This window comes from Calonectris borealis, chromosome 8 (genome assembly GCF_964195595.1).
Source record: "Calonectris borealis chromosome 8, bCalBor7.hap1.2, whole genome shotgun sequence".
Classification (NCBI taxonomy): Eukaryota; Metazoa; Chordata; class Aves; order Procellariiformes; family Procellariidae; genus Calonectris; species Calonectris borealis.
Genome location: NC_134319.1, coordinates 20,968,378 through 20,989,918, shown reverse-complemented (window position 1 = coordinate 20,989,918; position 21,541 = coordinate 20,968,378). Strand labels below are relative to the sequence as shown.

Below are 21,541 nucleotides of genomic sequence, written 5' to 3'. Positions count from 1 at the left end.
AGTTGTGGAGATGGCCGTGCTGCTGGGCTGTGGGTCTGATCTGTCTCTCAATAACAACTGAGTCTTAGTAAAAAGCAGAGCTGTACAAGCTCAGATAGTGGCAGAAAAAGTAGAATGAAGACTATGTTTGCTTTAGTACACGAGGAAGGGGGAGAGCAAAATCTGAAGGTAGGTAACAATGAAGAAAAACATACACACTGGCCCTGCAAGATCACAGGAAGAGACAGCAGTGAACCAGATCTCCAAAGGGAGCAGAGATGATAGCTTGAAGATTGCATGAGAGAACAGAAGGCAAAATATAGAGATAAAAGACAGGTTTGAAGAAATACCAGACTGCAGCAGGTTCCTGTGCCTGGGGAAGACTCGATAGGTTTAATGTCAGAATTGCTAAAGATGGGTGGCTCTCTGCTTGGTGCAAGGATATGAAGTGATCATGAAGAAAATGAGGCAAGAATACTTGTTGATCATGTGTGGTTTTGCAGGGAGGGTTCATACGAAAATTCAGGATTGGCAGGAACCTCAGGAGGTGAGGTGAGCTAGTCCAACCTTCTGCTCAAAGTAAATTGGTTATGAAATCAGACCATTCAGAGAAAATTATACAGATTTGGAGAGGATGCCCAAAGAGTGGAAACTTAAGTGTTCTTCAAAAGAATCATTCTAGTGTCTGGAGGAGGAAGGCAAAGGTATCACAAGAAAATGAAGATCAATAGATAGAACAGTTATTATTATGTTACTGTGTGCATTGAAGCTTTCTACCATCCTTTCATCCATGCTTTCCAACAGGAAAATAACCAAGAAAAACTTTTTGTAAGTGATCCTCAGTGAAGTTCTGGTGGGGATGGATCCCACTGGGCCTGCTCTGGCCATTGAAAAGATCCCGTGTTTCCAGCCCTGTGAACATTTGCAGATTGTCTCCTTCCATGAGGTGAACCTGTCCCATTATCAGGCAGGTTTTGGACTGTGAGGAAGCTCTCTTCTTTGTGAAGTCCGATACATAGACCAGACAGCAGGGAATAGCGTTAAGGGACTGATAGGATTCCCCCATGCAGCTGGCGTGTAAAGCCCTCAGATAATTTCCTGAAGAAAGGACAAGCCTTGTAGCCTTGTTCCCGCACACCATCTTAATGACCGTACCCTCATCTATCAGAACAGCCTAACCTAAGAGCTGTTTGTGCAAAATCAGGTAAATTATCAGTGCTTTTCAGTATATCACTACGAGGCTAATGGTGCACAGAGAGAGAGTGGGTGAGTTGTGGAGGATGCAACCAGGCTGACAAAATCACTTACTCCTCCCAAGCATTGCTTTGGCACCAGCAACGTCACATGATGTAGATCGCAGGGCTCTAAAGCGCAAAAGGGAGAGTTTTTCCTCCCTCCTCTCTGAGCTACATTTTTCTCCTTTACCGGCACCGATACTGCTAGTTTTCTTGAGCCTTCGAATCCAAGGAAGTGAATTAAAAGAAGCCCTGGGGGTGATGGAACAAAGGAAGAGATAAGATTTTGGGGGATGCAGAGAGACAAATTTGACCGGGGAATTGCTAGCTGACTGAATGCAGGAGTTAGGGAACTCTGACAAACTTATTCAGTGTGCATTTTGTCTCTTTTTATTTTTTACTGAATTTGTTTTCTAATAAGTTAAGCAGCTTTGCTGCTAAGTAATACGGGAAATATATCTGTGTATCTAGAAGCAGCCAGGGACTGGAAGGGATCTTAGGGTTCCTTTCAGTCAATGGCTGCTCATTCCCTCCATAGGAGCAGCCTACAGCCCTTGAACAGATTTGTCTCCGGTTGGCTTCCCCTCTCAGAGGGGCACCCTGCAGAGAGTTGCCTGGGCTATTGTGAGAATAAACAGTAGCAATTAGCAAGGTGCTCGAAGAACTGTGTTAAATTGGACTGTATGTATATCAGGGCAGCTAATTTGATGAGAGAAAAATTTCTAAAGGTGGAGGAAAAAATCCACAAATTTGTGTTACCTTTTGCCAGCCTTGTTTTCCATATGTGGTCTTAAGAATCAATGATGTGTCAGCACCCTGGTGTAAAGCTTTTGCTACAGGTCATAGCATCTGTCTGAAGTATCGTAGAATTAGATATATCCTTTTTCTGTTAGCTTCTCCAGTGTTGTATTGGCCTCCTCTGCTTTCTCTTTGTATTAAGTCAGCGTGGAAAGTACAGAAATACAGCGGGGGCATGGCAGATCCACAAGGGCTTGCAGGTATTGTTTGCAAGGAGTACTGCTGAAAATGAGTATCTGTCTTCACTCTTCTCTTGGATTCAGCCTTTGTTAACTTGTGTCTTTTCCTTTTAGTAATGCTGATTTCCATTCACCCATGTATTCACTTTTACTCATTACCAAAGAGACTAAACGTTGAACTTGGATAGGTTTCCTATGCAAAATAAAATCCCAAAGATTCTGTCAAATTCCAGGGAAGTCTTCAGCTACATGGGTAATTTTCAATGGAATTTGGAGGGTTTACCTGAAGCACTGAAATTTTCAAGAGTCATCGTAAAATGAACATACTTTTTCTAATCATGTAAAATATTTGAGTTTCCCTGAAGTGTTTTGTACAAGTGCTATATTTTCTTTCATTAAACATCTGTTTTGAGGAACTCATATTCCATGGTCTCTTTTTCAGTCTTCAGGAATTACCATGTCTTAATTAGAGTGCCTTGAAGCGTGGGAGGTACAGGTGCATTAGAAGGTCTCTTTTTTTCTGTCCATTCATTTTGCTTTCAGTCATATTCTAAGTTGGCAGGACTCTCATGAAATGTTTTAATGGAAAGTTAACTTTTCATTTATCCACACTTTCCATGTGCATGATCTGTGCCTACGCATTGATGTGTACAAGCAGGGCCAAGGGCATGGTAGCTCAACTCCTGCCCTGATAGCGGCTGATAGAATGCCGAATTTCATGTGGCAGAGGAGCAGTTACAACACCAAGATGTTCCCTTGTTTTCCTATAGGTGCAGCCAGTCCTAAAGAGCAATCTGTTTAGTTTCGTGCTCCCATCAAAGCCACAGCATTCTGTTACTTTACAAAGAAATGGGTTTGTTCATAACCCTTGGTTTTTATTTGTCTGAGGACATTAGATCCTAACAATTCTAGGCCCTAATTTGAAGCTGCAGCCCAGTGTACTCACTGACATCCATCAAATAATCTTATTAAATAGATGGAATCTCAATGATAGAAGTAGAGTCATCATATGAAAATAACTGCCTTTGAAAATAAGCATCTCCGTTTAGCCTGAGAGAGAACCTTTGGTGTTTCCTGTTCGTGCTGATTTTGTGTGTGTGGTAGGGTGAGCAAATGCTAATATTTTCAAACTCCTATCATCAGCTTCTCTAGACTTACTTATGTGCTGATAATGTTCGGCCTGTTTTTGTGTCGATCTGTTGTATCTCACTTTCACTTCACTTTGAAAAACAAACCAGAGATCTCAACATAAGGTAATAAGGTAGAGGCAAGGCTTTATTCAGAAGGTTTGCTACACCAGGACAGCAAAATAATAAACATTCTAATATCCCCTACTTGTCTTATTTTCATTTACTCAAATTGTCTTAAATGTATTTTAATGCAAGTTAAGAAGGAAAACAATGGATGGTTAGAGATTGTTACATTCTCCACTCCCTGAAAAAAGAGAGAAGAGAAGCAGAATTATAGGTCAGCAATGTCAAGACATTCTGCATTACTTTATCATCATGCAGAATCTTTTTATTAAGGCAGCATAGAAAGAATAGATTTATGGACTGAAGGTACGATGTTTAATATGTCCATATCCATCTAGATTGACAGTTCCTACCGACATGAATTTCCCAGGAGAGACAGTGTTACTGGTGTCAGTGGATGGCATCATTTACTTCAATGTTCCGTTATTAAATTGATAACAAGATAATTCCTCTGCTTCTCAGAGACATGACAGGGTTTACAATTGTTAACTTTCTTATTGCATGGGATTTGGTGTTCTAGGTAGTTTTTAATAAGAAGCTTATTTTTATTTCAGTTCTGCAACAAATCAAAAATTACAACAAGAAAGTACAGAAAAAGAGAAACCTGGTTGGGTCTACATGGCATCACAATCAGGCTGGTTTCTAGAGGGTTATTTTGACAACAGTAAGTCTTTGTGCTCCCATTGTTTTTCTGCACTGCACATTTAAGCGTGTTTGTGCAATACGGGATATTTGCTGCAGTCGTACTCTTACCTTGTGAGGAGGGCGTTAGAAATGTTCTGTACATCGGTAATTCCGGCTGGATGATTTTGAGGATGATCATTTCATCAGCCAGCGGCCATTTGGAAAAGCAGAGGACTGCCGCAAGTGACACTGAGTGCCAGTAAGCCTCCAAGAATATTTCTGCTGGCAAGACGTGGCGTAGCTGTGACTTGTCCTGAACCTGACGTTGTGCAAGAGGCAGGGTTACAGAGGCAGGCTAGCGGTGCAAGTCTCGATAAGGTGGAAAATCTCTACCAACCCAAGAAGTCCTGTGGTGTGGCTGTTTATTCCCTTGCTCCTCGCTCTTTGCTACTGAGACTGCATCTAAGAGCTATTGGGTAGGGCAGAATCTGGCCTATGGTCCGAATGTTTCGTTCTTTCATGTGTGAAAAAACGATGAGAAGTCTATATGCAGCATGTGTGTTTTTCAGTTAGATATTTACAAGGTGGTTTATCGTGTCATTGAAATAGCTAAGGAGCGCTCAGTAAACTGTGCTTTATTAGCTTTTCACCAAGCACCTGGTGGACCACATGCTCTTGTAGCTACACATGTGTAGGACCTTCAGGAAATGCTCCGAGTGTGTCGGCTTGTTACAGTGTGTGGGTGAGAGATGGTGTGGGTCAGAACTGAGTGCACGTACCCCTCATTCAGACAGATGCGGGATTTTAATGCTGTGAAATAATGGTTCAGCTGCCAAGAAGTTCTCCTGTCCTAATGTGCTTGTCTTTTGCAATGGTGAGTGATGAACTAAATATGTTATTTTTGCCATTGTTTTAGAAAGACTGTATCTTCAGTGCCGAGCCACTTCCTAGTAAAAGCTTCCTGAGGAATTTTGTTTAAAAACGTTTGGGTTTGCTCAGACTAAGCAGGTCATGTGGCAAGGCTATACTTGTGTTGTTTGGGAAGAAGAAACATGTCTTGAAAGGAAGATTCAGGTCTTTCCCTCTGGCCCAAGCACAAATACCTTCTGAAGTTTAGATTGATCAAGGATAATTTTGTGGGTATTTGAAATCTGGTTTTTAATGTAGTCTTCAATCTTGGCACTCCCTCTATCCGCAGCAATTATCCTGTTCCATATCGCTGCTTCCCAAACAGGTAGCTGTTACAAAACCAGTCCTTCAGCCTTCTTGAAAGCTTCTCTTGATTTTACAGCTTTCAGGGGAACGCTCTCTTAAAGATGATGTTAAGGACCTCTTTCTATTTCTGCAAGGGATGTGCACATCAAAAATAGAATCCTGGGGATTTTTGCAAGTGTTTGAGAAAGCAGAAGGGAGTGCAGGTTGAGGCCAGCAGCAGTGTCGGAATAGAGCATCTGTGGACATTGGTGCAGAACTGTCCTCAAGCCTGGTGCAGCAATGAGAAGGAACAGGCAGGGAAGAGAAAGCAGAAATCATATGAGTGGCTGAATTTGCTGAAGTGCAGGGAGATTATGCACAGACCTGGAAGAACAGGTTAGGAACAGATATGGGCTATGGCCTGTGTTAGATGGCCAAAAAAAATATGGTTATTACAGGCATTGAGGGCAGAGGATTGTGATTCCATTGTGTCTGTTGGGAAGTTTTCTTAAATTTGCAGGAATTGACAGTGTTCACATTTAAATCCAGCCCCCTGAGATTTTTTCAGACTCTTTGAGTGTACTGGAACTCCCTTATTCCCTGCAGAGCGGTACAGGACAAACGGTAATTGTCTACCTAGAGTTTTACTGCTGTCTGGCTTTAAATAGATGTTCTCAGGATTGTCTGACCCAAAGTAGGCCCAGTTATTTTTTTTCTCCTTCCTTTTGTTTTGCAACCTCTTGCAGTGAATTCCGTGTGTTAGGGAAGAAAGATCACTTGAAAACATACACAGTGGTGAACCTCATCCTTTTTATTTCTTTTAATGCTATTGCATTCATGAGGCATTCACATAGAGCTACTGGAAGAGGAAAAAAAAACATTCACAAGGGAAATAGATTCTAGTTTAAGCTTCCAGGGGATTATTATAAACAGGGAGAAAAAATATTTTAAGGATTATGAGAAGTACCTTGTCAGTGTCCTTTTAAGTAGAACAACTACTAATGCATTAGTTACAGAATTCTGTGAAACGTAGCTTTTTACTAGGTGCTTTAGCTACAGTATATTCCTCTTATAATCTCATCCTAAATGGTGCATTATATACCCTCCCTTTTCTGTCTCCCCTCCCTTCCACAAAAAAAAAGTTTTATTGTAGACCTTCTTCCATGAATGATCAAGAAAATCCTGTACACGGAACAGTGTCTGATGTTACAAACATGCGTTTGTCCCTTTATAGACATTTGGAGAAATTGTCTGTCACCTTGTCTAATGTCAGGGCATAAAGACCTTGTCTAGTGACATCTGTCACAGGGATCATCGGGGAGGGAGCAGTGCCTGCAGGGCCGCCGCACTCCTTGATGCCGGGCAGAGTAGGCAGGATCTCTCGACAATAGGCAAACTAGCAGTTTGGATGAAGAAGAAGAGGGAACACATACGCCAGCTGTGCTTCTGATCTGGAATAAGGAATGGGCCAGGGATCCCACTGTGCTTCAATCATGCAAGGTTTCGCAGGCAGCCCTCACTCAAGCTATGACAAGGCTGCAATTTAGTCAACCTTCATTTACCACTTACTACACTTCAGCAGCAGCTGTATTGTAAGATCTGTCAGTAGTCTACTTTTGTAAGCCGGGCAAGCGTGGTGTGGCCTCGCACTTGTGCTTCAAACAACTGTAATTAAACTCATGTCAGGTTGCCACTGCAAATTTCAGGAGTCAGGAGGAAGGATGTGCTCTCCGGGGATGCTCCTGGGCTGGGCCATGCGCTGGACTTCTGTGAGATACCAGCTGTTTGGGGCTATTAAAGTTGCAGGGGTGGTAATGTGGTACATGGCATTATAGGCACCAAAGATGTAAAAGAAAAAAAATTTAAATAATGAGAAGAGGCTGAGAAGCTGAAATGTGATACAATTCCTGTTTATCACTTTCAAATAAAACCTCTGATTTTTATCACTTGTTATTGTTACTTGTCTCTTGCTATTCTCTTTCTAGGTAATAGGAGATAATAGTCTATGTTTTCTTTATAAATTCCCATGTGTGGTTTTAGGAGTAGATTCAAACCTCAAACATCACAGATAGTGCCCCTAAATGTCCACATACGATAATTATTATTTTTTTGTCATCGGTACTGATTCCAAATGAAAGGACTGTAGAGGCATTCTGTGGAAGAATAGTCACTTGAGGAAGGACAGTTTTGTTAACATGGAGTGCTGGAGGATCTGTTTCCACCTAGGAATTAAGTTTAATTTCAAGTTATAAGAGAACAATGGGGAAAAAAGGAGAATAAAATCCCTACTATTTTTAAATTTTCATTATTCACTCTGAGATCATGGTTTTCATGTGAACAGTCACAGCAAAAATGTAGTTTTTGCTTTCAGTTATTTTTGTTATTGTAAACCACTGCTTCTGTCAAAAGTATGTACTTAATTTTAAATGTGAATGCTAAAACTAATCAATATTAAATAAACATGTTGTCTTAATTAACAGCTCTTTGAAACATCACAGATCTTGTTCCTCCTCTTTTGTACACTCCCAGCAGAATTTTCATATTTCATTAATAACACTTGACAGAACCTAACTCAGCTACTTGTGAATATAGTCAGCCGCCCTTGTTGCCTTACAACTTTCCCTGCTGAAAAATTTGGTTTGTTTTAAAGCTGAATTGTGTAGATTTCTGGTATACTTTGGATTGTGACTGCAACTGTGAAAATCCTTATCATGTTGTCAGTGTCTAAGTGGTGGGGTTTTTTTTGCTTTAGTTAGTTTATAAAAAGTGTGAATTTGACAAGATACGGTTTCTAGCTAACTTCCACTTAGTGCATATTTTCACTAGTTTCTTACTTTACATTTTTCTCATATATACTTTCTTAAACTGATTTTTCACCATTTGTGTTTTTAAAAATATTAGTCTTTTTAAAGAGATTTATATTTATTTCCAGAGTACTCAAATTATCTTGAATATTCAAATAGAACATAGAGCAAATTTTGTTTCATAAACATTTGACCTATAGAGCTACATAAGGTTTCTCACAATAGAAAAAAATATGGTATAGGGGAGAGAGTTTTTTCCTCTGTCAAGAGGGGAATAAAAGCATGGCCAGTAATGACTGTGTGCGTTTATTGAAAAGCTTGGCCTTATGTTTATGCCAGAGGTGCACACAGATGTGCACCTGCAGGCAAGGCAGGCACTTCATCAAATGCTTTCCTTCTCAAAAGACTCCCATCTTGCAAACGTCAGCCAGCAGGGTGGATGGGTAGGTGGTCTGCAGGTAGGTGGGTCGTAGATCGATAGGTAGAGATTCATCGGAGCAAAACAATGGAAATAATGGAAATAATGATGATAATAAGTGGTGTTGTCCTTTTAAATGAATAGATTGTAACCTCACCATGTCTATTTTTCTCCATAGCTACCTTCTTTTTTAAAGTATATTTCCCTCCCTTCTAAAGATACTAAATATCTCATCCTTCTTATGGAGATAATTTGGGAGTTTACACTTTCCAACAATTGTGTGTATTGGACAATTTTTCTACACAGTGCTTTTTAGTATTTTGCCTTTTGTGAATGAGTCATTAACCCTCAGCATTACTGGAAAGTTCAAGAGAAGTGTTATACTGACTGGGAGTGACAGATTGAGCTCATCCCAGATGTTAATGCCGACAGGAAAACTTGTTTGGAAAGCAAAAAAGATGAAAACCAAATTTCATCCTACCTGTGAATCAAACTTACATGTGAACTTTCATATGTTTCACATAAGAGGGCCAAATAAACAAGAGTGTGGCCAGATGTTTTTGTGTTCTCCTCTCCTGCCGTTTCCTTTGAACACAGACTGAGCCAGTAGTGCCTCGTAAGTTCTGTGATTTCTTTTTCTGATTTAGCCTTTTAGCTGCTGCAATATAGGTCTCTGTTGCTTTTTTGCTTGCAAACCTCATCCTTCTAAGAAGTCCTCCGTGCAGGAGTTCCTGGGCTGAATTCTCTGCTGATCTCACCACAAATGTATCAACTTCAGTGTTTCAGTGTCTGATGATCTTTGGTGGGTCCAGAACAAGTGATTTTGTTTTAGTCTTAAATAGAAATTAACATTGTTGCTTGAACTGGACATCGATCAGAGGAGTAGTTAACATTCGTTTAACAGTAAATGCCACTGTATGCAACTGGAAAGGTGTGTGTCTAGCTGCCCTCCTGGAAGAATCTTATTAGAACTTATTTTACCTAAAAACTTGAACCTAAATAAAGGTATTAGAGGCAGCAGCAGCTACAGGCAGAACCTGGACCTGAAAGGTGCTCAGTGCAGTGGGGAGGAAAGGCAATACACAGAAACAGCTCTTGGGGAACTGGAGCCACAGCCAGCGAATAGGAAATAAAATGTGTATCGTGGGGAAAAAAAGCTGGAATTTCCCTGCGCCACTCTCCCGGTCCTCCCAGATTTTCCCCGCATCCTACGAGTCTCCTCCCAGGTGCCTCTACACAAAACATTCCTGGCTGCCTGTCACTGTTCTTAACTTGCATAGTATGAGATTCCAGGGGGCTGGTTTTGGTGTATCCTGGCTTTCTGAAGTCAGCTGGAATATTGTGTTTGTACCCTGCCACATTAGACTGTGAACTCTTGCACTTATGTCTTACCTACCTCTAGAGAGCCCCAGGTACTTCTGGCATTATATAAATAGTCAATAACTTAATTCCTCAGAAATGAGTATGTTTGACAGTTTTCCTGGTGGGCTCTGTGTCTAGGACAGCCTTTGTTCTCGCTTTATCGCATGATGAAGAGAATGCGAAGTCCTCTACGTCTTTGACTAGACCTGCTGGTTCTCCTTAATGGCTTAAAACATAGGGATAAAATAGATGTCTTCGTATACTATTTCTCATCCCCAGTGAAATATACAGCTATATTTCACTGTACCTGCTAGTAGTGTACAGCTGGTAGTTCCCATACGCGGGTAGTGGTAGTTAATGTCTGGAGTCACAGGAAAGTACTATATTACAAAATCTGGTAACATGGCTTAAAATGATTGCATATATATTCTTTTCAGATTCTGATTGCCAGTATCATGTGCAGCTACAGCAGGGAGGACTGGACTGAACTTTCAAAAATGGCTGAGGTAATGGTTTCCTAAATGTTTCTGCATCTTTTTTTATTCTCCTTAAAAGCAAGAGCTGCAATAAGGAATTTCTTGAAAGAAATAGATTCAAAGTGAAAAACGAGAATTTAAAGCATGTCCATTATAATTTGTTTATTCTGTGTTTTCATTAAAATGATGGAAATGTAAATTTAAAGGAAATCTGTTCCATAAAAATGGTCCCTTGGATTTTTAAGCAGTACCTGGAAAGCCTTTAGTCTTTGAATCTATATACTTTTTATTTGCATTTTAAGCAAACTGTATATTATGACAGATGCCCTGATAAAATTTAATTCTACCTTTGAGAGCCTAACTTGATCTTACCTTGCCTACAGGCACACTAGTTTGACAGCACCAGAAGAAATTTTGAATATAAAACTCTTGAATATTTAAAGTATAAAAGGCTCATTTAATGCTATTCTAGTTTTAATACAGACTTTCAAAAATGATAGCAGAAAAAGCCAGCGTATATAATAGCAGTCAGCAGGCTTCCTATAATATAAATCCAATCTCACACAAATGCAAACAGACTATGCACCTGAAATTTTGGTTCAATTTGAAGGAAAAAAACTATTTAAAAACATGTACCTGCGTCCGTAGGGAATAGTATAAGAAATCCTTGATTAAGACCGCAATAATTTCATTCAGAAAGGTGTCTATATCTGAATGTAATACGAAGTTGTTATTTTTAAATAAAACTGGTTTTTTCCACATAAAGTATCTAGAGGAAACAAAAAAAATAGTTTCAGATCAATAAAGGAAGGTTTTAACAAATTTAAGCAAAGAAAAAGAATTAGCTTGTCATTACTGCTAGCATCAGCTCAGATTTAAATGTTTTATGAGTATTATATGTATTTTTTGTACATGTGTTTTTATATATGTGGGTGTGGATATTTTGAATTTGTGTTTTCATATGGCTGAATGTGTATGTTTGGACATCATTTCTTCTTTATTCACAGTGTCCTAAGCCCTCCTATGGTGATGTGGGAAGACACTTCTTTCTTTTCTTTGGGCATTTTAAACCAATGAGGAAAAAAATCACTTTGGGGACTTAGGGAAGTGAAATTAAACATTATCAGTAATTGGGTTGGTGATCTTCAACACTAGTCCTTTTTATACCTGTATTTACCTAATTGACCATGAAATCTTTTGTGGAATCCGCGCTTGACAGGAGCAGTACCGCTTTTAAACTGACTAAGATGAATGGCTTTATTGTGCCATTTGCTCCTCTTTTTTATTCCAGTGGTACTGCTATCCACTTTAAAACAGGTATTTCCAGCCTGTGTTTGTACTTATGTTACCCCTTTAGAAAAAAATAGTTCTTTAAATGCACTCAATAAGTAACGTACGTGGTATAACTTTCTTCCGCAAAGTCGTTGTTAGTCTCCGCTCTGTGAAGAGCAGCACGCTTGTTTGGGGCGCTCTGGAATCCGCAGCTGAAGAGCAGTGATATTTAATCGCACGCCTAGGATCCTACCTAGAAGGTAATAGATGTGGCTTTCCAAAGAGCAGAAGCCCCAGCAGGTACCGCAGTGCCTCTCGGCAGGAGGACGACCTATTCATGCAAAAGGTCAGCTTGTCACAGAGGCCGACAGCAGCAGCAGCAGCGCGGCGTGGCCGGGCTTGCAGAGCTGGCCAGGACATGGAGGATTCCTGAAAGTGATGGATGGCTTCTCCCCTGCTCACGCGCTCGGGGAGCTGCTGAACCATGGCCACACAGCAGGCAAAGTTACTCCAGTTCAATAAGCAAAAAGAAAATGCAAATGCAAAACAAAATACTAGTTACAGCCACGTGGAAGGCAACGGGCGAGATCCTCGTCTCAGGCTGGAGCAGTTCGGCAGGGAGGAAGAGGAGCGTGTTTGTGTGCTGCCCTCGTACACCTCGGCTCCTTTGCCTTTTTAATTGTAGCTAATAGAGGGTGCTGAAGAGAAATTAGCATGAATAATATATTTGTATAGACTTTTTTTAATACTCTCTTAACTTCAGAAACAAAAATATTTAATGACAAAAGCTATGGCACAGTACAGGCACCTGCAGAAAATGTAGAGACTGAATTCATTAAAGCAGAAAGAAGAAATTTACTACTGAGTCACAGTTCTTTAGAGCACAGAAGCACCTGGGTAACACCGCCTGCCAAACCTCGCTCTCAGAGCTGCCCGAAGGCCCTCTAATTACATTTCATTTTTTAACGTTTTCCAGAACCAACTCCTTATTGTGCTTGTCTCTTTTTAATTTATTCTTTACTTTAATTTCCTTTGTAATTTTGGGAAGCCACATCAGTTTTTGAAATTTTTCTCTGTAATGATCAACATATTTCTTTTTCAGGCTACCATAACCATAGCTTTCTCTCTTTAAAAAAAAAAAGAAATCAAATGTCTAAAGAAATCTATTTAACATGAACAGTAAATGCTACAGGAAAGAGTACATTACTTGAAGTTAATTTTGCATTTTTTTCCTTTTGCATGTTTCATAGGTTGCTGGTGCAGATGCGCTGGAGTTGAATTTATCATGTCCTCATGGTATGGGGGAGAGGGGCATGGGCCTGGCCTGTGGGCAGGTAGGACTGTAACCACAATCTCTTTCATGTCTCTTCAGCAATCCTGCACTACCACATTGATAGTTACACCTCGGGGGGAAGACGCAAGCAGCAGATTACTAGCTTGAGATTTTTAGGTTGAATGTGTTTAAATATTTAGTGCTGAAAGCAAAAAAAAGAAGACAGAAGCTGAGAAATACAAAATGCTTAGTTTTGCTGAGAACAAAAACGCATTATGTATTTGACAAGGAACAAAATGGAAACAAATAATTTCCAAAAAGCGCTTGGACAGAATTTGTTGGTTTCCATTTCAGTGCCCTGTAGATATCTTTTAGATCGCAACCTGGTAACTACTGCATGTATCAATAATGATTTTGAAGGACATGAGATATACACACATTTCATTTCACAATTTTTAGCATATGAACCTAACTGTGTTTTAGAATCATGGAATAGGGCATATATTCTGGTAGTGCCACCTACAGTTAACGTCTTCTCTTATAGGAGCCTGTGTTCTGTAACCTATAGATTTGATGGTTTATACAGTTTAGATTGGAATTATTCATGCCTGATGTCTCTGCCATGTAGAAATCTGATGCAGAGTTTATCAATACATCCTGGGACTTCAGTTAGGAGAATGTGTGTTGGTTTGCCCATGAAAAGAAAATAAACATGCACAAAAGCCAATTCTCATGCTAATATCCTTTTGAAGTTTTCACATTTTTGCATGTTTTGGTTATGGTTTGAAATCTGTTTTGGCTCTGAAACATGGCCGAATGTGGTGAAATAGGAAGTCTCTGAAAAATCTTAGTTCGCAGTCTAATGGGAGAGATTTCCTAGAGTTTGACCATCAAAGTTTCAGAAGTCTGAAGCCTCCTTGATTTCCCACTGTGGTGGGTTGACCCTGGCTGGATGCCAGGTGCCTACCAAAGCCACTCTATCACTCCCCCTCCTCAAGTGGACAGGGGAGAGAAAATATAATGAAAGGCTCGTGGGTCAAGATAAGGACAGGGAGAGATCACTCACCAATTACCATCACAGGCAAAACAGACTCCACTTGGAGGAACTAGTTTGGTTTATTACCAATCAAATCAGAGAAGAGTAATGAGAAATAAAACCAAATCTTAAAACACTTTCCCCCTTCCTTCTTCCCGGGCTTAATTTTACTCCCGATTTTCCTCACCTCCTCCCTCCCAGCGGCGCAGGGCGACAGGGAATGGGGGTTGCGGTCAGCTCATCACACGTTGCCTCTGCCGCTCCTTCCTCCTCAATGGCAGGACTCCTCATACCCTTCCCCTGCTCCAGCGTGGGGTCCCTCCCACAGGAGACAGTCCTCCACGAATTTCTCCAATGTGAGTCCTTTCCACGGGCTTCACCCATCTTACTACATTTTCAGGAGAGGGGAGAAAGAAGAGGAGGGAGATGCAGAGTGGGAATCATGATTACATGCCCTAAAATCAACACATACTATTCAGTTGATCCCTTTGGAGAGGGCTAGTAGACATCTTAATTCTTCCTCACTTCCTCAGTTAAACACAAAACTTTTAAGAACTGAGGTGTGATTGGATAACTAAACCATTAACTTTCTAAAACTTCTAGTAGGGAGGCAATAGGAGCTGTAATCATTTCAATGCAGGTGAAGCTTTGTCATAGCAGTACTGTCAGGCACAGTGCATGGGACGTTTCATTATTTTCTGTGAACAAAATGATGTCGACCTGTTCTATGCTATAGATTATTATTTTTAATGAAAGTAATCTGGGTGCTTTTCATGGCCAGTGGTCATTTACCGAAGTTATGATTAAAAATGGGAGAGGAGAAAATTACAAAAACCCTCCAGGACCACATTAGCAAAATGGTAATAGTTATTAGTAATTTTTTTCCCCGAATTGCATTCAACAGCAAAGAGCTATAGTAGCCATTTTTAAAAGTTTACGAAGCAATTCCCATCCTTCACTCTGCACAGTGTAACTCAGTAGTTTGGGTTGTCCCCACCTGAGATGGCAGCACGCTGTAGAAAGGTGCGGTTTGGTCAGGGAGAGCCCTGAAGGTTTCACATGGAAGCTGAAACAGGCTCCTTTCAAGCGTGCTTTTTTTTTTCTTTTTTTTTTTTTAGGCATATGTTATTTCCAGCTTTCACTGGTTGGAATAATATATGCGTGTGAAGTTGCTTAGATGTGTAGTCAGTAGGGAGCTGTCTGGCTACATGAGTTTTTACATATCTTTCAGCTATTGTAAAATCAGAGAACCAAATGCAAAATCTGAGCACTCAGGGCTATCATGTGGATTTGTGACTCTCCTTGGAGGAGATCAGATCCATAAAGCAAGAAGATTACATTATATATACATATATGTTTGTACAATAATAAAATTTCTCTCCTCCCCATACAATATGGATATTCTTTTGAATGTTTAATATATATTACTCTCATTTAAATATATTCTCGTGTTTTCTTAACTGTCTCACCAAAATGAGAGCTCAGAAAAGAATCTACTTCTTTAGACAAATAAATGAATAAAACAAGCCATCTTTAGAGGGCCAGATCCTAAGGTTCTTTCTCAGAGTTGGCTGAAATTAAATTATAGTGGCTTTAAATGAAGCTTATTGAAGCAAAGGGCGAGGATAAACTGGGTAAAATAACGATACGTGCAAGGAGATTTATCAGTAGCCCTTCAAGGGGCTTCCACGTGTGATGGCCCCTGGAGGCCCCATCATAAGACAGGAAAGTGCTAGGACGTATTTTGGCTCGACTCCTTTTTCTGCCCAAAGCTGAAGTCAAATAGGTCATACATAGGTGGTGTGGGGAAGAGAGGGCTCAGATATGCTCTGGAAAAAAAACACCACTCGATATCTAGAAGTCAGGGCATGAGGCTTTGAGACACAGAGCAGCTTACCTCGTTTCTTAAATCTTTTTGATAACATAATCCACGTCTTCATAGGAAAATTTTTTAGGGATTAGGTCCCTTTTCATGCCTAAGCACATTAAATCCTCAGGAAACTACAGAAATTGCTGAGATGAAAAATAACGGCAGAAAAACATGTATGTGTATTTTTACTGTTTATAATGTCTAAAATGTTCTGCCTTTTTTGTTGTTGTTGTTTAAAAAAAAAGGGAAAGGAAAGGTTAATTACACTGTCTACTTTTTCTCCTCATTTCAATTCCTATGGTGTGCCTAAGGGTAAGTGTAGAAATCTGGGAACATCAGATTTGTTTTTTCTCTATCCTATTTTGTTATCTACTCTCAAACGCTTCCACTGTTTTATACACACTGTAAATTTTAAAAATTCCAGATATATCCAAATTATATATATAAAGGATTGGTACTAAGAATGACTGTTTGTTTTATACTGAATTACCATTCTTAGCTTTTATTTGATTTTAATTCTAAGTCATTAGTGCAGACACTCTGGCGCCCAAACAGCATAGCTAGCCAGAGGGTAATATTAAGAGGCATCTGTATTGCTGCCAATAAGTTACTTAAAGCTGGTTCTCTATAAAATGTCAATTATATTTACTAATGCTGATTAATCATAATAAATTTAAGGTTTGTATTCCTTCATAACAATCTGCAACTGTATAAAAGTTGGATATCATTAAAAATTGTAATAGAATTTCCATCATTAGGTTTAACAGCACTAATGCATAGATTTTCTTTGAATCAGATAATATAAGTGTACAAAACATTTAATAATAAACATAAAGACAATGTGGTGAACAGCAGATTATTAAAAAATGACAGTATCACTTTCCCACTATAGTTCATTACTGTAGTAATCATAGCTAAAATTATGAAAATAATAAATTAAACATCTGAGATGATAGCACTCACATTTCAATGTCTTAACTTGTGGTGTTGTATTTGTGATGCACTTTTTGTCTCTTCACTGGAAACCACGCAAAGATGTTTTACTTTTTTTTTACTTATCCTTCTAAAAAGTGGCATTAAATATTCAGAACTATTACTGTGATGTGAAATCAACAAATTTAAGTGTTTGGCTTTTAGTTTTTGGTCCAAAAGTCAACAAGTCTCTCCAGCTGCTCTGGTAAGAATGAGTAAATAGTTGAATTGAGTCAATAATCTGGGTTTTATTTTGCATTCCTGCTAAGTTTTTTGTCGTTCTTTGTTGTTCAGATGAAACCCCAGATCTAACAAGTGTAATGTGCATATACCTAGAATCATTAGAATAAGACTGATTAGGACGAGTGATATCAAAAGTCTTCAAAAATATGAGTCTCCTTGGCCTAACGGGGAGTGAAAAACAACGGGGGGAAGAAAAGACCAGCCTGCAGCTGCTTGAAAGGTGGTAACAAAGATGCTGGAAGAGCAACTACAAAGAGGGAAGGATGAGTCTCTGTAGTGTCAGATGATGCAGCAAGGAGCAACGGCCACGGATTGCGGGCTGAACGTTTCAGGTTGGGCATGAGGAAAAACAATCACCAAGAAGGTGATGCAGTACAGGAACATGTTGTCTGGTAGGGCTGTGTACTCTCCATCTCTGGAGTTTTCAGGGCTCAGGCAGGCAAAGCCGTGGCCAACCTCAACTGATGTTGGCGCTAGTCCCACTCAGAGCAGGAGCTTGGACTGGCTGCCCTCCAGAAGTCCATTCAGACAAACATTTCTGTGATTCTGTGGATTCACCCTGCTCAATTCCTATCCAAAGCTACTGCGTTGTTTATGCTAGAGATAGGAAATGAGTAGTGGATAAAAGGAAGCTCACCTGTTCACTTGGGGTGAGATGATCAGTATGATAGGGAGATCTCAAGTCGAAAGCAACACATCAGTTAAATTTCCAAAGCACAGAGGATGCTTCTATACTTTTTAAAAAAAACAAATCTCATATTCAAAGATCTCAGCCTAAATGCAAGAACAGAAATTCTTTACGCTGTAAGCAAATATTTTAAAAGTTAATGACACTCTGGCTTATAAATATTTCTCATTCATTAGTCGTATCTTCTAACCTCCAAAATATAAAAAATCTTTGCCTATCTCAGCATTTAAGCTATAGATTTGGGGGATTGTTTGCTTTTTTTAGTTTATATTGAAGAAGGCATGTATATGTCTCTTGTGAGCACTGAAATCCAGATCCTGGTGGTTTAACTATTCAGATCATATGTAAAATGAACTTGCTTTGTGGTTCTTTTCTTACCTTTATTTTCGTTTTACTTAAACTGTACTTGCTAGAGCCTCTGCTGCTGGCTGTGTTCATGTTTATTGCCTGCAATTAGGAGGTAAGTTTCATAAAAGCACACATTGCCTCATTCGGAAGAAGACAAATCTGTTAAAAACAAAAAGCAAAAAAACCCAAAAGCCCTGGTTACTCTGCAAAGATGAGAACTGGCTGCATGGCACAATTAGATTTGCTCTGCTGTACTTTGGAAATAGGGAAGATGAGGCTGCTTTTTAATTGAAGTGCACAGCATAGCATGCTAATTCTGCCAGCAAGGAGCTTGAAGTATGTTAAATAAATGATGCCCCAAACAGAATTTGATTATGTCTGTGTTCGTGTGGCATTCTACTATCACCCTACAATAATATGCTGGTTAAGTATAATTCATTGAGTCCTGCAGGCAGTATTAGTTCTCTCTCTTCTCTTTTGTATCAGTTACTGCAGCAAATTAATGCAAAGTACAGCAGGGTGGTGTTACACTGTGCTATAGCAGCAGTGGGAACATTGCCACCGAAAATCTAGTATAAACCAGTATAATCAAAGTGAGGTTTGTGTTGGTGTTTGCGGTGGCGTTTCAGGATTTATATGTCTTGTTGTTCTCTTGCATTGGCCACTTTCATCCGTTTTGGCTGGGATCTTAAGAAGATAAGTCTTAGCTGATCTCACTGTCTGTGTCTGTCAGTGCCCTCTGTTGCTTTGGGGCATGTTTCAACCAAACGACCTGTTTCAGTTGTGTTTCTCAGAGCTGAAACGGTTTCAAAGATACTGAATTTCTGTAGGTTTCATAAAACTAGGCAGCAGGGTAGGGGAGAGAAATTGTCTGCCGCCCAAGCTGATGGATATGGACAGGAGCCTTAATAGTCCAGCTGAGGGAAAAGCTCAGGCAGACGCAGGAAATTCAATCCCAAGGCACAGACTTCTCAGAAGCAAGGATTCCTTGGTTCTGCGCGTGCAGAGATGTACTGCGTTGGGTGTTCTTTTGCTGGGAGGGTATTCAGGATGTGCAGGGAGAAGGGATGCTGCTGCTTGCCTCCTCCAACTCCTGCAAACGTAGATCTAAGCACACTTTTTTGCAGGCCAGAGATGTGTTTTGTGGGTTTACGTTCCTGACTCCCACACTGATCATGGCCACGCGTCATCGTTTATGATAGTACAGTTTTGTTATTTTAACCTCTTTGGACGATTTTTTCACCTTCCCTGGTTTCATACGTGTCTCTTCCCTCTCCCTCCTCCTTTAAAACCCTCCCCATAAAGTAAACCCTTTGCTGAGTTGCTTTCAAAGTAGCGATTGACTCATGAGCTATTTCCCTGGAAATCTGAACAGAAAAAGCTTGCTGACTATGTCGTCACTCCTGAGTTGGTGACATCACTCACCTTCCTCCAGTACCTGAGGATTCATTTTCTTTTCTGTTGCCCTCACGGGATTCAGGTGTGATTAAATGTCATGACTTAAATGGATTTCTTCCATGTCTTTAGTTCTGTATGTCCTTTATGTGTTCATGCATTCTGTTTTTTGTAACATGTAAAAGGAGACAATACTTAATAATGAGGTACGACAGTTAATTGGTTTTTGTTTTTCATACACTCGAGAAGAAATGAATTAAGATGCAAAGTTTAATAAATTCATCATCAGAACACTATTCTGTAATTTTATATTGCGGCTTGACAACATTTAATCTACTGTTATTGCTTTGAAGGATTTTTAATTGAATTACTCAAAAGACAAAACGGAAAATAAAAAGGGATTATAAATAGGACAGTAATGTTAACAGCACTACCGACTTGCTGAAACTTTTGAATGACATGGTATGGCTGTTAATAAGGTTTTAAATACTGTTTATGTGTGGTGACTTTTTATTTATATATGGAAAGCATTCTCTACAGAATGGATTTGCTTAGAAAATGTAAAAGTGATCCTGTATCCTTGAAATTCATGAAAACATGAAAGCAAGTTGAGGATAACCTTATTTTCAGTCTCACTATGATGGAAGCATTTCAGCTAGAATTCACATTATGGATGACAGATGTCACAACGAACATCAGTTCAGCCAAAATATCAGTGACCTGCTGCTGTTTAAAAAGGAAACAAAAAGATTTGGGCTGTTTTAATGACACTTCAGTGGCCTAACTATGATGGAGTATATAGCGAGCGCTTCCCAGAAAGAAAGAAAACCATGATTTTTTTTAAAACCAAATGGCAACCTGTACTTATTCTTGCAGTTGTATTTTAATGCACTGAGAAGCTTTCAAGAAAAGGGAAATGTAGAAAACTCAGGCAAGAATATTTCTGTGGTCTACATGGTTAAATGTTTGGGTTAAATGTCCACATCCTCTGGACTGCTTTGCCTTTGCATATGTGGTTGCAGCATAAGGTGTTGCAGTTGTTCATACAGATGATGTATGGTAAACAGGATTTATTAGAAAGGAAACGATCAGCAACAAGTATCTATGTGCCGGTAAAATAAAATATTTTAAGATTGTTCATCTTGGTGCACAATAAAAGTTAACTACACAGTGCACATTAATAGCTTTTTCTTTCTATGGTTTCAGTTTTATGCGACCACTTGATAAAGTTAATTAACAGTGTATTAACTAGTCTCTTCACTGCCTACGCGAGAATTTTCAGGACTAGGCTCATACGTTTTAAATTTTGCCTCACCTCCTAGTAAAGTTCGTCAGTGTTGCTCTTTACAGTAGACCAAATCTGAATACAGGTCCATATAATGATCATTTTAAAACTGAGTGGGAAATCCTTCTCAGAGCATAGGTTTTAAATTCCTTAGTTTGGTGGTTTCAAAGGTTTATGGTTTCCTCAATTACTTGGTTTTTCTGCCTCTCTATTATTGGAAAGGACTGAGAGCTTGCCTACCTGAAGAAAAAGCTATTCGTAGCTGCAGCACTGATGTATTCGAGTTCTATGCTTCCCTTTAAAATATTTCATGTGTGACGTAAACCTAATCAAACCTTTATGCCTTCTAGCAGGTAACCTCTGCATGAACTAAAGAGCTGAAATATTGTTTAATCATGCTGAGTACCACTTTTTTACAGTGATATGAGAAACATTATTTTGGTTGGCTAGAAACAACCAAGATAAAATATTTTGTTCTGTCAGGGGTAAAAAGGCATTTTTATTAGTCAACACTTTACATATACCAATGCTGTTGATAAATAAATCTTTCCAGTTAGTATCTCCAAGAAGTTTATAAAACGTAAATGTGCAGTTTCACATTTTTCACTTGGAATGTTTAGGCCCAGTTGGTATTGGAACAAATGATTTGCTAATTTGAACTGGCAATCTGTGCTTCACCTTTTCAGGCCAACTATTATTAACCTTTATTCTGACAACCAAAGAAAATAATGGTTGTGTCTGACTCCTTTAATGTTGCATTAAAATCAATAGCTGTAAATAATGATTGCTACAGTTTTAACTGACCTATGTCAATGAACCATAGAAAGATTTTTTCCT

At 39.4% G+C, this 21,541-nt stretch overlaps 1 protein-coding gene across 1 annotated transcript in view; it reads left to right on the top strand.

The window, feature by feature from the left end:
• The window catches only part of DPYD (dihydropyrimidine dehydrogenase), a 364,617-nt gene that overhangs the window by 235,608 nt on the left and 107,468 nt on the right, over window positions 1–21,541 (top strand). The window contains exons 15-16 of the mRNA XM_075156366.1: window positions 10,284–10,352; window positions 12,845–12,928. Of these exons, the coding sequence (XP_075012467.1) occupies window positions 10,284–10,352; window positions 12,845–12,928 (153 nt within the window). The remainder of the gene's footprint in view (window positions 1–10,283; window positions 10,353–12,844; window positions 12,929–21,541) is intronic.